This window comes from Ailuropoda melanoleuca, chromosome X, assembly GCF_002007445.2.
Source record: "Ailuropoda melanoleuca isolate Jingjing chromosome X, ASM200744v2, whole genome shotgun sequence".
NCBI classification, from domain to species: domain Eukaryota; kingdom Metazoa; phylum Chordata; class Mammalia; order Carnivora; family Ursidae; genus Ailuropoda; species Ailuropoda melanoleuca.
The window spans coordinates 95,710,112-95,725,776 of NC_048238.1; the positions used below are offsets into that span (position 1 = coordinate 95,710,112).

General features: G+C 46.6%; 1 protein-coding gene across 1 annotated transcript in view; it reads right to left on the bottom strand.

Moving 5' to 3' along the window:
• GPC4 (glypican 4) overlaps nucleotides 1-15,659 on the bottom strand; it is a 111,310-nt gene extending 95,651 nt beyond the window's left edge. The window contains exon 1 of the mRNA XM_034649437.1: nucleotides 15,196-15,659. Coding sequence (XP_034505328.1) covers nucleotides 15,196-15,355 — 160 coding nt within the window. The 5' untranslated portion in view covers nucleotides 15,356-15,659. The remainder of the gene's footprint in view (nucleotides 1-15,195) is intronic.
• Nucleotides 15,660-15,665: the final 6 nt, after the last annotated feature.

The following is a 15,665-nucleotide window of genomic DNA, read 5'->3' on the forward strand; positions in this document are numbered from 1 at the left end:
AATGACTAAGACAATAATTAACAACACTTATCACCATGATTGTAGGGATCTTGTTGAATACGGACTAAATAATTTTAAGTAGGTAGGGTTTATATTACAATTAAAAATTTAAAAGCCTTGGAAGAAAATGACATGACTTCGTAAAGTGTCAGGCCCTGCCAGATTTTGAAAAATTAAAGACATATGGTTGAAGGGTGGGTCACTAGTTCCTTTTAAAACTGCACCCTTGATGTTTAAGGACCAACAGATTTCCATTAGTAAAGCAATTAGAAGGCTGATGAAATCATGCCAGTCTCTTCTTGGTTGTTTTTATTAAATGGGGAAAAAATGATCAATATTGACTGATTAAACAAAACAAATATGAGGAGAGAAAGAGAAGAGAGATGAGAAAGGCCTGGTCAGGTTACAATAAATTGTTTAAAAAGGAATACGAGCACCAAGTCAAATGCTTCAGTGGACAGAATTCAACACAACCAAAAAACACACTTATGTTATGTGGCATTTGAAGAAATTTCCAACATTTCACATTTATCTAAAGTAAAATGCCTTGTTATTCCTCCTTATTTAAATTGATCAAAATTTCCCTTCATTTCAAAGAATAATAATAATTGAAAGACTTGAAGTACATTTTAAAGGTTCCTTGGAAACTGTTTGCAGTTGGAGGTTATACTTTTCTTCCGCAAGAGCACTATTAAACACACAACAGCAGACAAATTTAAGGTTTGACATAACTCTCTGATCACACATCAAGTAACTGTTGCAAATGGCAAAAAATGCCTTTACGACCAATTTTTGTTAGGAAAAACACTTCATACTTGAGGCAATTTCTATTTGGCGAAATGTGGGTTCTAAACCTACATTTCTTAAATGTTACCCCAGGAAGCCACAAAGCATTGGCATAACCCTCAAGCATACAGTACAGATTCAAAGACATTTCTGAAATTAATAACTGCCAAATGCAATCATTTCCCTTTATTCTTAGTGATCAGCTTGCATTCCTCTCACATTAAAAACACACCTCAGTTTTGGGGGCTGTTTTCCCTTTCTGCAAAATACGAGAATATAACAGCTGCTGGAACTTCAAGAAGGAAAACTAATACTCTATCCTAACAGCAGAAGTGCCACTAGTCTTTTGTGTTAATATGGTCAGTTATTAGAAATGTTTTCTATAGGAACGCCTGGGTGGCTCACTGGGTTAAGGATCTGCCTTCGGCTCAGGTCGTGATCTCAGGGTCCTGGGATCGAGCCCCACACTGGGCTCCCTGCTCAGCAGGAAGTCTGCTTCTCTCTCTTCCTCTGCCTGTCCCCCACCAACTTGTGGGCCTGCATGCATGCGCACTCTCTCTCTCTCTCTGAAATAAATAAAATCTTAAAAAAAAAGAAATGCCTTCTATAAATTTGACTAATTTAAGGGAATATGAGCTGAATTATACAATATTTTACAATATCTCTACAATTACACAATATCTCTACAAAGAAATGCACACTTGTCACTTTCAAACACTAAGTGACCCCTCCCCTGGAAGTATGGACAACCAAAGCAACTTAGAAGACCCACTTTAATAAGCAGAGATATACTGGTAACACAATGATTTCAATTAAAACAGTTGTTCCTAAAGTGTTCGGACATACTCTTTCCCCCCGCTCTCGGTGTTAAATAACTCCTAATACCATATTTAGCCCATTCATGTGCTTTTAGTAAACCCTTTTTATTACAGGCCCAGCCGAGATAAACAAACCATAAGTCATAATCATTATATTTAAATTCATATTTAAAATAGGGCAACTTTTTTTTTTTACATCTTTTTTTAAAATAAGCTCTGTGCCCAACATGGGGCTCAAACTCACAACCTGGACATCAAGGGTCACATGCTCTACGGACTGAGCCAGCCAGATGCTCCTATTCTCATTTTAAAAAATTATTTTCTCTGGGGCGCCTGGGTGGCTTAGTCAGTTAAGCATCTGCCTTCAGCTCAGGTCATGATCCCAGGGTCCTGGGCTTGAAACCCATGTCGGGCTCCTTGCTCAGCAAGGAGCCTGCTTCTCTCTCTGCCAGTGCTCCCCTGCTTGTGCTCTCTGTCAAATGAATAAATAAAATCTTAAAAAAAAACTTTTTAAAAACTTTTCTCTCTTTGCTGTTCAGCTTGTGTGCTTTCCATGAATTAATTAATTTTAAGAATAAAAACTTCCATAGGCACCTGGCTGACTCAATTGGTAGAGCATGCCAATTCCTGATCACAGGATTGTAAGTTCAAGCCCCGCGTCGGGTATACAGCCTACTTGAAAAAAAAAATTTTAATAAAGTAAAATAGGGCAACTTTAATCTCCATGTCCAAACAAGACTTGGCCCTTGCGTATAAACATATGCCCCCAATTTACTACAGTGCAGTCAGTTCTCTGTGTCACTGCCATGCAGACTGCCCTTCAAAACTAGACGGGTCTGAATTAGAAGATGGCTAGAAATACTGGCTTGTCACCAGGAAACACTGAGAATACTGGGATTTCATGACGCCTCACGGCCCTCTGGGTAAACCTGCCAGGTCAAGCCCATATACATTCCAAGCCTCAGTTCCTCATTAGGGTTTTAAGGTTCTGAACAAACTAACAAAAAAATAAGGTCCCATTTACAGTATTAATCTAAAATTCTGGAAAATATCACAGGGCAACTGGCTGGCTCATGTGGATCTTTTTTTTTTTTTTTTGACCATGAGGCTCTTGATCTCAGGGTTTTGAGTTTGAGCCCCACATTGGGCAGAGAGATTACTTATAAAATACACTTATAAAATATCAATCATATTTCGATTTTAAAAACAAGTCATCTGAGGGGCACCTGGGTGGCTCAGTTAAGCGTCGACTCTTGATCTCAGCTCAGGTCTTGATCCCAGGGTTGTGAGTTCAAGCCCCGAGTTGGGCTCCATGCTGGGCATGGAGCCTACTTAAAAAAAAAATATGTAATCTGAAAACCCATCTTTGTTAAAATGGAGAAAGCCCTGTTCTCAAAGCTGAGGTGCATGGCAGGGATGCTCCTTCCCAAATTTACTGCTGGGGCTGTATTTGCTTAGAATCTTATCTCCCCGAGCCAGCGCCTTGCCTTCCTCCCCTCTGGGTAACCTCTGCATATTGGTCACCATTACTACAGGCTTGGGGAGGGCAGGAAGTTTGCTATCAATTGACAGGTGCATCTGGTCCATATTTTGCTGAACCAGAGTTCTGTAACAAACACTGCTGCACCAGAGGGTTTCATTTTGAGCCACTCATCATTCAAAAAACACCGATTATTTCTGTGGTCTCTATGGGCATAAAAGTGGATGCCAAACTTTCCCAGGATCCTTGAGGCTTTAGTACTCCCAGTACTGGGGCGGTTCTTCTGCAGACCACTCCGAGTACAGAAAAAAAGGACACAAGAGTTCACTTTGCATTTTGCAGTGCCCATGGAATCCCAATCCTTGAAATGATGGCTGCAGTCTAGTACCAGAGAAGACTGCCCCATGTAAGGCTCACTAACTTAGCCCATCTCCCCTGCACTGCTGCACCAAGTACTCCAGAATTCAGCTCAGAGCCCAATGACAGAAACAAGACCCTGGCCATTTGCGTATCTAGTGGGGGTCCTCATCATGGTGTCCAAAAGCACTACTCCTGGGAGATGAAAAGAGCCCTGCGGGGAGAAATGCTCAAGAAAACTGTGTTTCATCCTCATCACCAATTCCACGACCAAGGGCTTCTCCTTGGAAATAGTTATTCAACTGCAATTGCAAAGAATAAAGCAGAGGAGAGGGACAAAGTGTGTTGGGCAAGTTCAACTTTACAGAAAGGTCAGGAAGGGCTTCTCGGTTGAGGAAATAGGTAAGCAAAGCCCCAGAAGATTTGAGGGAGTGAGCCCTGCTGCTATCTGGGAGCAGTGTTCTAGGCACTGAGGATAAGGGCAAAGGAACAGAGAGACCAGCATGGGGGTGGGGGGATTAAGGGTAATGACAGAAGAGAAGACAGTGTGGGCTGGCATGGGAGGGGGCCATGAGCAGACCGCATAAGGCCTTGTAAGTTTTGGCTTTCCCTCCGGATGGCAAGGGGAGCCCCTGGAGCGTTCTGAGGAGAGAAATGACATGGTCTGAGTCAGTGTCAACAGAAAAGGATGGCACTGGCTGAGTGCTGAGACAGACTGGGCAGGGGAAGAGGGGATGGGAAAGGAGGCCAGGACAGTAGCCACGCTGGTGGTAAGAGGAGGACAGGTTCTGGATACATCTTGAAAGCAGCGTCCAAAGGTGGAGCTTATGGAAGGGCGACTCCACAGAAGCCGCTTCCCAACCCCGTCTCCTGACTCTCTGCTCAGATCACAAGAAAACGGACACAGGCCCTTATTTTGGACTTCCTTGTTTGCCCTCCAGCTGGACAGAGACAAGGCCATCTTCTAAGATTGCCACACTGCTTAGTGATCAATCAGCAGAGACTTCTTCCCAGAGTGTCTAGGCCCAACGGACCTGAAGGGGCAGGAAAGAGAAAACGTTAGTTCCAAACTGGGGAAAAACGGGGCGGAACAGTAACCAAGCAGCCAACCGGGGGCCTTCGGTTCAAATTCAGTCTAAAGGGAACCTCCTGTGCTGCTCCCCTTATAAAAAAATTCTCCCCATCAACACAAAACACTTTTCCTCCTCAGAGCCTCCAACGCCCTAGCCAGGGAGTGATACTGAAGCAGTTTCTCAAAGTACGCCACTGAAAAGTTGTCTTGTTTTGCGATTTAGGATCTTAGCATGGGGAAATATTCTGTAATTAAGGCAATTTTAACAATAGCAGATAATAATTTGACTATAAATTGTAAGGAATGTAATGACTGCTTATTCTGGCACCAAAGAAGCAGGACTTTCTGTGAAGTGACTGCCAAGAAAAATGATACTCCCACTCAGACTGGACCATTGCAAGTAGTAACTGTTAACCACATGCTTTCCACTGCAGTCTGCAAGGACACGGCGCTTTGTTTTCGTCTCTAACCAAACACCAGGCTGAAAAGGCAAATGGAGACAAACTCTGCGGTAGGATAGAAACAATCACTGAGGGGGGGGAAAAAACAAAAAAGTCCTGTGGCTTAAGGCTCTCTGGGATGCCCATGTCAAGGCTTTGGAGGATGAAGGAAAGTTCTGTAGTCCAAAAGGCACCACTTTCCAGTCCGTTCCTTGGAGCCCAGAAGCCCCGCACAGAAGAAAGAAGCCAGGCTTAAAGAGGCTTGTGAAAGCCAACGGACAGGGCAGCTGGGAGAAGAAAGGACTAGAATGAAAAGGAGGGCTGGGATGAAGCGAGGCCAGGTGACCTTGAGGTAGACTGGACGAAAACACCAAGCCTGCCCGGGGCCTGCCCCCAGCCTCCTGAGGCAGCAGTGGGAAGTGAGCACCAGTAGAAAGCTGGAAGCGAGGACAGGAGCGAGGTGCAGCAGAGATCCCCCTGACTTCTGGAACAGACGGCGTAAGAAGCAACCGTTGGTCCACAAGGATTAAAACAAACCACACGAGGTACTCCGCTCCCGCCCCCGAGCAAGAAGTAAGGCTCTGCTCTAGGTGTAAAAAGAGGATTCTGCTTTTCGCCCTTTCTTATTTAGGCGTCTAGGACTGAATGCAGAAATTTGAAAATAAATGGCTTCACATGAGTTCACTGAAAAGAGACAAAAAGAAATATTCAAAATATACAAAAGTCGAAAAGCACGCTCGAACTTATCTTCAAACCACACACGTGGCTCAAACACTTGCACTGTGACAGAAACTGGAGATACATGGCCTCAGATCAGGCATGACGGGGCAAAGAAGGGCTTTTTTCTTAAGGTTCAAATAAGGCACATAGTCAAAGACAAGGACCATGCAATGTGTGTGCTCCTATCCTTAACTTCAAATACTTCTTTAATTACCATTACCCATTTACTCAGTTTGGTAAATGTTTAAAAGGGAAATCAATATTCAAATACTTAAACCTGTCCCCTCTAACCAAAAACCAGCTCTTGCCTCTTGAGACTCCACGTCAGAATGCCCGTGTCCCAGGCAGAGTGTGGCAGCCACTAACATCATTAAGAAACCAAAAGGAACTTGGGTGTTCTAGAGGACTTAGAAGAGAACGTGTGGAGGAACGAGATCACCAACCAAAAGCTCTGGAGTAAGCCACTGAATTAATAATACGCAGCCTTTAACTTCTTTTTTTAAGAAAAGGACAAAGTGACACATAGACTTGACTCCTTATCGATCCAGCACTGGGAAGCTAGGTGCCCTACAAGGGGGAACGTGTACGTGAACTGAACGCTCCTCTTTCAAGAGCAAGTTTGGATTTCAAAAAGGTCTACTCTTTCTAAAGTCTACTCTATTTAACGATACCACACACTATTATTTAATACTGCCCTGAAAAATCCTCGTGCCCTCAAGGGTTACGGAGCGGCCTCTGAGCATTCGCCCATCCTAGAAGTGCTCAAGGAACAGAAAGGAACTGCCAAGATCAGCCAAGTCCTGGGTCTACAGCTCAGCTTCTGGCCACCCCCACCAAGTTTCACTCTCAACTTCTCCCAGATGTCAAGTCTTGCCTGCCTCTAAAACCATCCCCCCCGTGACCCCTCCAATCCCCCACCAGCACTACCAGCTACCTCTCATCGGCCAGGGACTGGGTAGCCAGATAACCGTTCTATCTTCTCTTCGTCCACCCGATTGGAACGCAAGCACCTCAAAAGCCTGACTCACTTTAAACCTCTGAATCCCGAGCACCTAGCATTTTGCTCTCTTGATAGAAGAGCTATTCACTCATTGATTGCTGATGATAAATTCCCGAAGGCCTTGTCTCCGAGTAGAATGCACGGACTTTATGACAGCTGTTTCCATCATGTAGCTTTTCTGCTTACTTCCACATTCCCAGCTGTGTTCTGGATGGCTGTGCCGGCCAGAAGCCTAGGGATTTACTGTACTTCTATTTCTTGATAAGATACTTGAAGAGAATAAACACATGGCAAAGAGGACATTAAAGTAAGGGATAAAGAGATCTTTTTTATTTTCCCAATAAAGAGAAAGGGAAGAAATATCACCTAGCACACTGACACTTAATAAATGACAAGCAAGACTGGATTCCTTTCTAAGGCTCTCCAAAGTACTCTCAATGGCCTAGGCTTACTTCTCTACCCACAGCGAAGCATCACAGGCTGTGTCACTTGCATCTTGATGAAAAAGATATTTTTTTCCAAGTTCAGCAGACCTTCCTCTTAATTCCAAGTTAACCAAAATTAAAATGAGCATGCACTGCATCTAAATTAAAGCTCCCTTCTGAGCCAATACTTCACGATGAATTTCACTGGAAAATTTTGAATCGTAGAATCTCAGAGATGGAAGGGACTCAGATGTAATCTAGGGCAGTCTTTCTCAACCATGGCTGCTCACTGGGACCCCTGGGGAGCTTTTAAAAATGATCGTGACCGAGCCCCACTGCCAGAAAGTGGGGTTTAATTGGTCTGGGGTGGTGCCCAGCCATTAGATTTTAAAAGCTCTCCAGGTGACCCTAAGGTGTGGCCAGGGTCGACAATCCCTGATCTAATACCGCATTCTCACACCCCTGCTCCCATTTTTCAGACAAAGGAGAAAGAACCTGAGCAAAGGTATCAGACAACGAATCTGTCAGGGCTAAGCTAGGACTGTCCCTTCCAGAAAACCACGTCCTCTCCATGTAAAAACTACTCCATCGAGGACAATGGGGTTTCTCCCATTTTCTTCTTTCTACAGTAAACCAACATCCCCCACCTATTCCAAAGGAAATGCATTTTCTGAATATTCTTTGCCTTGGAATCCCATTGCATAATTCGTGGGGAATGAAGCATGAGAGACTATGGACTATGAGAAACAAACTGAAGACTTCAGAGGGGAGGGGGTGGGGGAATGGGATAGACTGGTGATGGGTAGTAAGGAGGGCACGTATTGCATGGTGCACTGGGTGTTATACGCAACTAATGAAGCATCGAACTTTACATCGGAATCCGGGGATGTACTGTATGGTGATTAACATAATATAATAAAAAAATCATTAAAAAATAAATAAATAAATAAATAAATAAAATGGTAATTGGAAAAAAAAAACATAATTCGTGAAAGCCTAAACTATGTCTGCCTGTTTCCCTGCATCTACTTCTTTTCTCTCCAAGAACTCGGAGAGGTTGGGGCTCCCGGATAGCTCACTCGTTAAGCATCTGCCTTCGGCTCAGGTCGCGATCCCAGGAGTCCTGGGATCGAGCCAGGCATCAGGCTCCCTGCTCAACAGGAAGCCTGCTTCTCCCTCTCCCACTCCCCCTGCTTGTGTGCTGTCTCTCTCTGTCAAATAAATAAATAAAATCTTAAAAAAAAAAGGAGAGGTTAATCAGGCATGGTTTACCCTTAAAGAAGCCATCCTGCTTTTTCCTCTGATAGGCTGGACTCACTTAGCCCACCCTCTTCCCCATTATCCTCACACGGGCCTTCTTTCAAATCCCTGGCAAGGTGCACCTCCAGTTCCTTCGGCTCGCTCACTTTCTAGTCTGTACCTGCCCTGCCGTACCTCACGGCCTTCCCCCTCTCCTCCTGGCCGAAGCTCTTTCCATTTTGTGAAAGATTCCTTTTCCCCTGAAGCAGCCTCTTTTACTCTGCCAGTTAGTCATGCCGGCTTCTTTTTTTCTTCCCCCAAGCAGCTGGTCTTTTTGATGTCTGGCACACATTTATCTGGGCTTCCAATAAGATGTTTTTACATAGTTTCCAGGCTTCCTGGAGGTTATTGACTTTTTTTTTTTTTTTGGTAACTCTTCCATTCAATTTTTTTCCTAATTTCTAACATTTGTTAGAGTTTCTTTTTCAAAAGTTGAATACCTGGCTGATGGATCGCTTTGATTTTTCTCTCCCACCAGCTTGCTGAATTAAATGCATCAGAACTTAAATATAACATTTCAAATTACCTCCAGGATGGAATCGCTTCATGAATTTTCTGCACTTTCATGTTCTCTGTAGTAAGCAACAGATGCTTAGCCAAGTGGAATTGAAAATGCTCGTTCTTACCTGTGCACGCTTTCATGGGTCTGCTTATATAAAATATTCTGATATCCTTAAGCCTGTGTTCTGCTTGGTAAAGACAATAAACTTCAGATTTTATTTTGTAAAAGTTAACCAATGCGCCCTGAACCAGCTCTCCATGACAAATGTGATGTGCTAAATTACTCTTCTAAATTTGCTCCCAATTGCCTAACACGGAAGTCTCAGTTATCTATTCCTTAAAGAAGTAGACCTCAGAGCAAGAAGAAAAACAATTCTGAATCTTGCTGAAAAATTCCTATAGTTATTAATGAAGTGGTTATTAATGAAGTGGTTAAGACGAGTCCTCCACCCCCCAAAAAAAGAATAAAAACATTTATTATATGCTATACCAACTTATCACGAAGATTTACTCTAAATTTATTTCACTTCACAATGTTTAGCTCCAAAAGATTCCCAGAGGAGCAAGAGACCATGGGATGACAATCTATCATCAAGGCAGCGTAAACCCCATTATGGCACTGGGATCCTGGCAGAGAATTGTCTATGTCATCCCCCACCTCCCACCCGGCGCGCATGTCCCAAATATTGCCTTGAGCTCTCACACTTCATCCTCAAAACACCAGGGGCTGCCAGCTCTGGCCTCGAGTTGCTTACAGTTGAGAAGGCACATAGGTGCCTGCACGCACAATTAACTACAACACGAGACAGTTCCGTGCAAAGACCATCGATCTGATTCAAGCAAAGAATAAGGAGGAGGAGGGCACGTTAACTCTGGGGAGTTCAGAGGTAACTTAATGAAAGTATCATTTGTGATACTTGGAGCCACTGAAGCTCAAAGCAGAGGAAAGGCTCCATTCAAAGCACTGCAGTGAGGCAATGAAGCTGGGGCCATTCGGCACGGACGGAGAGGGTAACAAGCCAAGAGGAAGGCAGACCAGTTAAGTCACTGTATTGTCCACCTGAAACTAACAGAACACTGTATGTTCACGCTGCTGGGATTAAAATAAAAATTTTTTAAAGAGAACTGCCTACTTAAAACAGCCTTCTGATAGCTCTCACTGCCTTCCTTCCCCCGCCTCACCGACCCTTAACTCGCAGGGGTACCAGTTCTCTTCCTAAAACAGTATGACTAATGACACTCCCCTCCTCAGAAACCATCACCGGCCCCCCATGGCCCAGGAAATACAATTTATATTCCTTCTACTGTTAACACTAGGTTGTCTGTGGCTGAGTATGAATACTTTGCCTGCAAAGGACAGGACTGACTCCTCTCCATCATAGCATCAGAACGGGGCTGGGATGGTCTTTTGCTGGTCAATGATCCTCCTGTAGCTTCTATTTCTAAAGCCAGCCCTCCATGGGTGTTGGGGAGGCACTCTGTGACCTGTACAACAATGCACAGACCGTTATTCTGGGTCAAGGAAGACCTGGGTTCGGGTCCCACCTCTACCATTCACTAGCTCTGAGCCTGTGAATCTATTTCCAAATCCCTTTGAATCTCAGTTTCCTTGTCTCATAAAATGAGGAAAATGATGAAGATAGTAATACTTTTGACTTCATATGGTTGTTGTGGATTTTAACTGAGGGAATATGTAAAGCCCTTAGCTTAGGACCAGGTCCAGGGAAAGCAACCGTTAGCTACAAGCTCTTTTCCTAAGGCCAAATAGCATTTTTTGCGAACATATGTGGGAACAATCTCAGTGCTAAAACAGTTAATGTTACTGGGGAGCCAGAGACTCCCTTCCAACTGATTTAGATTAACGCTGATGTTGTTTCCCTTGTAGAGACAACAAGAAACTTCCTTTTCATTCCTCAGTCTAGTCTCCAGCTAATCCTGAAATTGCATGCAACCCAATGTGAGTCAAATAAAAAAGGAAAATAGTAATTATGCTGAATCAAACATTTTATATTTGTATGTTCTAACTACAGATTGAGCTGCATAAGCCAGAACTTTTATTAAGTTCTTTTTTGAGCATGTCCAGGAAGCAGTTCCAATACTACTTGGGACAATCTCTCTACTGACAGGCCCTGTGGCTCAATTGGACCCTCTTTCTTAAATAAAACCCAGGGAGCCAAACTGAGGATTCCAACAGAATAGAAGATCACAAGTTCTCTGCAAAATCCAACCCACCTACTTAAAGTGGGAAAGAGGAAATGCAAATCTTGAGGACATATGTTGTGTCTTACATACAATAATCAACTCAGTATCAGAAAGGATGCCTATCTCTCCAACACACATACACTTTTTGCCATGTAATCCTAACATAGCTTGTCATTCCCAGAATCCTTTGAGGCATACATATGTGCATATGTGTGTATGTGTGCCTGCAAGTGCATTGCTCATGAACATGAATGGGAATAAGAAAGAAGGAAAAGAAACTCCAAAATCACAACTATGACACAAAGTTCTCCTTGGTATCCTTCAATGTCCCTATGAAAGAGGCCTATGGCAGGCTTAAGAATATCCCTAACCAGGGGCGCCAGGGTGGCTCTTGGCTCAGGTCATGATCCCAGGGTCCTGGGATTGAACCCCGCTTTGGGCTCCCTGCACAGCAGGAAGCCGGCTCCTCCCTCTACCACTCCCCTGCTTGTGTTCTCTCACCGTCTGCCAAATAAGTAAATAAAATCTTAAAAAAAAAAATCCCTAACCAATTGCCTTACTCTTAAAGACAATTTCAGCAAAAATTAGATTAGTAATAAAATCCCAATGGTTGAGGCTCCTGGCTGGCTCAGTCAGTAGAGCACACGACTGCTGATCTCAGTCATGAGTTCAAGCCCCACGTTGGATGCAGAGATTACTTAAATAAAAACTTTTTTAAAAATTAAAAATAAAATTAAATGCCAATTGTTGCATCTCTCTAACCCTGTCTTTATGGAAGGGAGGCACAATGAAAATGGTTAGATTTTTAAATTTCCTATTATCATTAGTATTACTGTTTTTCACTAGTGAACTAGCATTCCCGAGTTGAAAATCTGGTCCCAAATCCCTTCTCCTTTGGAACTCTGTGGGCGGGAGCTCCTTACTCTTCATCTGTGCCACTCGGATGGTACTTCTCCCACTCCCGGTCGCATTCCAATTCTGTGTACGCATGGCTTGTCTCCCTACTACCTGGAAGGCCCCCCGGCACTTCTGCTGCCTCCACGATGCCCAGCACAGAATACACTCATAGTAGGTGCTCCAAAAAGATATGCCCATTGAAAGCTGAACAAAAACCTATCCTTTGTGTTAAAGATCCCTTTTGATCTACCCATTGGGGGGGGGGGCTCAAGCGGATAGGCTATGCGGGACCTTGCCTGGGTCCCGAAGCCCAGTCAGCATGATGTACTCCCTGACACCCTTGAGGGCACATCAAATTCTCTTAATTATGATCTAAAAAGATGGAGCCTCCTTAAGTACACAGTATTCTCAAAGCCTGTTCAAAGATCTAGAAGGCAAGTACAAGGCCATCGGGAATAAAACCTTAAACTTGGGCTGAGCCTGGTGCTAGGGACCCAGGCGTTGTGACCCTTTGCCTGGAAAACAATCCTGGACTTTTTGCATATATGTTAAAAAAAATAGATCGTCATCCCCCACCACGAGCACCACCACACACACACACCCCTGGCCACGGAAAGTGCTTGGCAGTTCATTCAGACATGGGCTGTATATAAGTCACTATATGGACTACGTTCCCCAAAATGACCAAAATTATCCGAGTGTAGCCCAGGGAAGACAAGGCTAATGTATGCATCTGGCCAGGCCAGGGTGATGGTAAAGATTACCCCGTTTCTATACTGGCCGTCTAAAGGTATTTACTTGGGTCTGTCTGTGTTGTGACAGTGTCCTAGACTCAAATGAATGCCTCTAACACTCCACATTTTTGAGCCATTCAGTCATGCATTTTTGTTATTGTTGAAAGTGGTGCGAAATTGCACTGCATGAGCTAAAGTCCTTGGTGGTCTTCCAAGGATTCCAGCTAAAAAGGCACTTCCTTTGTTCCTCAGGAGAATGCAGTCCAGTAGGTCATTCAAAAGGGGAAATAAAAGCAGCAGCCCTGGGAGGGAGATGAAGGACAAGACAAAAAGAATAAAATGTTTTGGGTGTGAGCACATTAGCTTCCATTTCCTGCTGCTGGTCACTAATAACTCTCCTATCTTTGGGGGCAAAATATCCAGTTAGACATATATGCAACAATATCGCTCAGGTGTTTGCTGGCGACCAGGGCAATCAAAGGGAACACCTAGCATGGTCCTTGAGCACCCTTCAAACTTCCTTTTTTCCTGAGATGCTGGCTGCGGAAGATGTCCTGCCATGAGGAGCCTGCACAGAGCCAAGTTGGAGAAAGTGGGGAGGGCGATTTCACAACCCACTCCCTGAATGCCTCCAATCCCTCTCAAAGGCACATATTGTTTGCAGGAGAAGATGAAAACTTGTCACATTCCCATTAAGTGCATCTAACTCTTCAAAATGTGGGAATGACAACTGTAACCTTCACGCCAATCATCTCTGCTGGGCCCAGGCCCAAACCGTGCAGGGCACAAAGACCCCAGGTCTGACCTGTGGAGCCCCCAAGCTTCATTGGCTGCTGGTTCACTTCACTTTTTCTGGCGGGGCGGGAGGGAGAGGGGAAAGAAAGAGGGCTTTTCAGGGCGCCGCAACCAATAAAATCGTGCCGCTGTGAGGACATACTTGAGTTCCCAAAAAGACAGGCAGCTCAAGGGCAAACAGCCTCTAATCAGTAGTGTGCGAGTTATTTGATAACTGCCAAGGTGCAGTGGGCTCCTAGGCTGCTCCAGCAATTTCTTGAGTTCTATTTCTAGGCGGATGCCGAATACACTGGGAAAGTGCCCAGCGACTTCCCTCAATTACCTTTGTAATTTATGTGTAATTGATGACTGCACTTAATCTCCAAGGTTATTAATAGCCCTTCCAAAAAATGACCCCCACGTCTTCCTAAGCCTCTGGAAGCGCCTGGTTAAAATTACAGTATTTCCTTTGCTGGCTGCCGGCCCCCTGCCCGCCCCACCCGGATGACCAGCACCGAGAGGCGAAGGCGCGCTCTCCCCACTTCCATGAAAGGTTCGGAATGGAGGCTTGGCCCCCGGGGGCTCGAAACGCGCTCTCGCGCGCGCTCTCTCTCTCTCCTCCGTTAGGTTACGCTGGCCAGCAGCCAGCTAGATTCGTGGTTCTTTCTGAACACTCAGGGCGAACGGACTACCTGCACCGCCGCCGGCCCCAGCGCGGGCCGCGGGGCTGCGCGCAACAGTTGCCCTCCGCGAATGGGAGCGCGACCCGGAGGGGACGGGCCGCGGCCGCCGCCGCCGGCCTCGCAAGGAGGGGCGAAGGGCGCCCGCCGAAAAGCAGCCTCCCCAGCGCTCCAAGAAGGGCTTTCACCAACACCCCACGCACCCCCCAACGCCGAAATCGGTGAACTTCTTCACAGGCTAAGGCTTCTCCATTTGCATAACCATCTCCAAACTGTGATTCAGGTTTCCTGTAGTCAGTCCTTTCAAAGGTTTGTAATTGAATGTGCAATTAACCCTGAAAATGAGGTGAGAAAAAAAGAAAGCGGGGGTGGAAGTATCCTTCCCGTCCAGCACCTTCCGGAAAGCAGTAGAGTTCCCAAAAGTCAGGGTTTGGAGGGGTGGAGAGTCGTTTGCTTTTTAAAGGCGACTTCTAAAGCCGCTGGAGCTACTAAAACTCCTAATCCGCGTCAGCGGTGGAAGAGAGGCGGGGAGAGGGTTTTTAAAGAACATCAATGAAACCTCCATTCGAGTTCCACGTTTGGCGTCCCCGGGAAGCTGGCAAGCTGTAGGTTGTTCCCCCCCCCCGACACACACACACCCCCACCGGCGACCCTCACGCTCTCCCAGCCTCTCGTCACCCACACAACAAAGCGGGGAGCCCAGTAAGTTCAACCCGGAACAGGCAAGGGAGCCGGTGACACGCACTTTGCGGGCCAGAGTCCTCGGGACTCCCCGGGACCGGGAAGACACGGCAGGGCGGGAGCAGATGCGGGGTGGCACCCGGCCTGTCGGCGGCGCCCCTCCACTCGCAGTCCCGGGGGGCCGGGCTGCGCCGGGGCTCGTTCTCGCGCTCTCTCCCGCCTGCCCATGACTCCCCCCGCCCGGTCTACCTGCGGCCGCGCGGGGGGCTCCGCGGCCCCTTCCCCGGGGCGCCTGCCTTCGCGCACGCCTCCCGGGGGTCCCCACTTACCGTTGATCTCGTGCGTGGGGGCATCGTTCTTGTTGAAGCCTTTGGACACGTAGAGCCGTCGCACTTCCGAGCAACTTTTCGACTTGGGCTCGGCAGCCAGCAGCGCGGCGCAGAGCACGGCCAGGGTGCAGAGAAGCGCGGGCAAGCCGAACCGGGCCATGGTGCGGACCGGGGCCGACGCGCTCCCACCTCTGGGACCGGGGGAGAGTGGCGGCCGCGGCCGAGGGGCGCGGGGCCGGGGGCTCGCGAGCGGAGCGAGGGCTAGGGAGTTGGGGTAGGAGTTGGGAGAGCAGCGGGAGGAGGAGACGCGGGGAGAAAAGTGGAGCTGGGCCTCGCGCGTCAGGCAACGGTCCCCGGTGCCAGGCGCCCGGCCGGGAGAGGAGGAGGAGGAGGAGGGCGTGGAGGCGGTGCGCGGCCCACGGGAACGGAGGCGCGGGCCGGTGGGTTCCGGGCTCCGCGGGGCGGCGGAC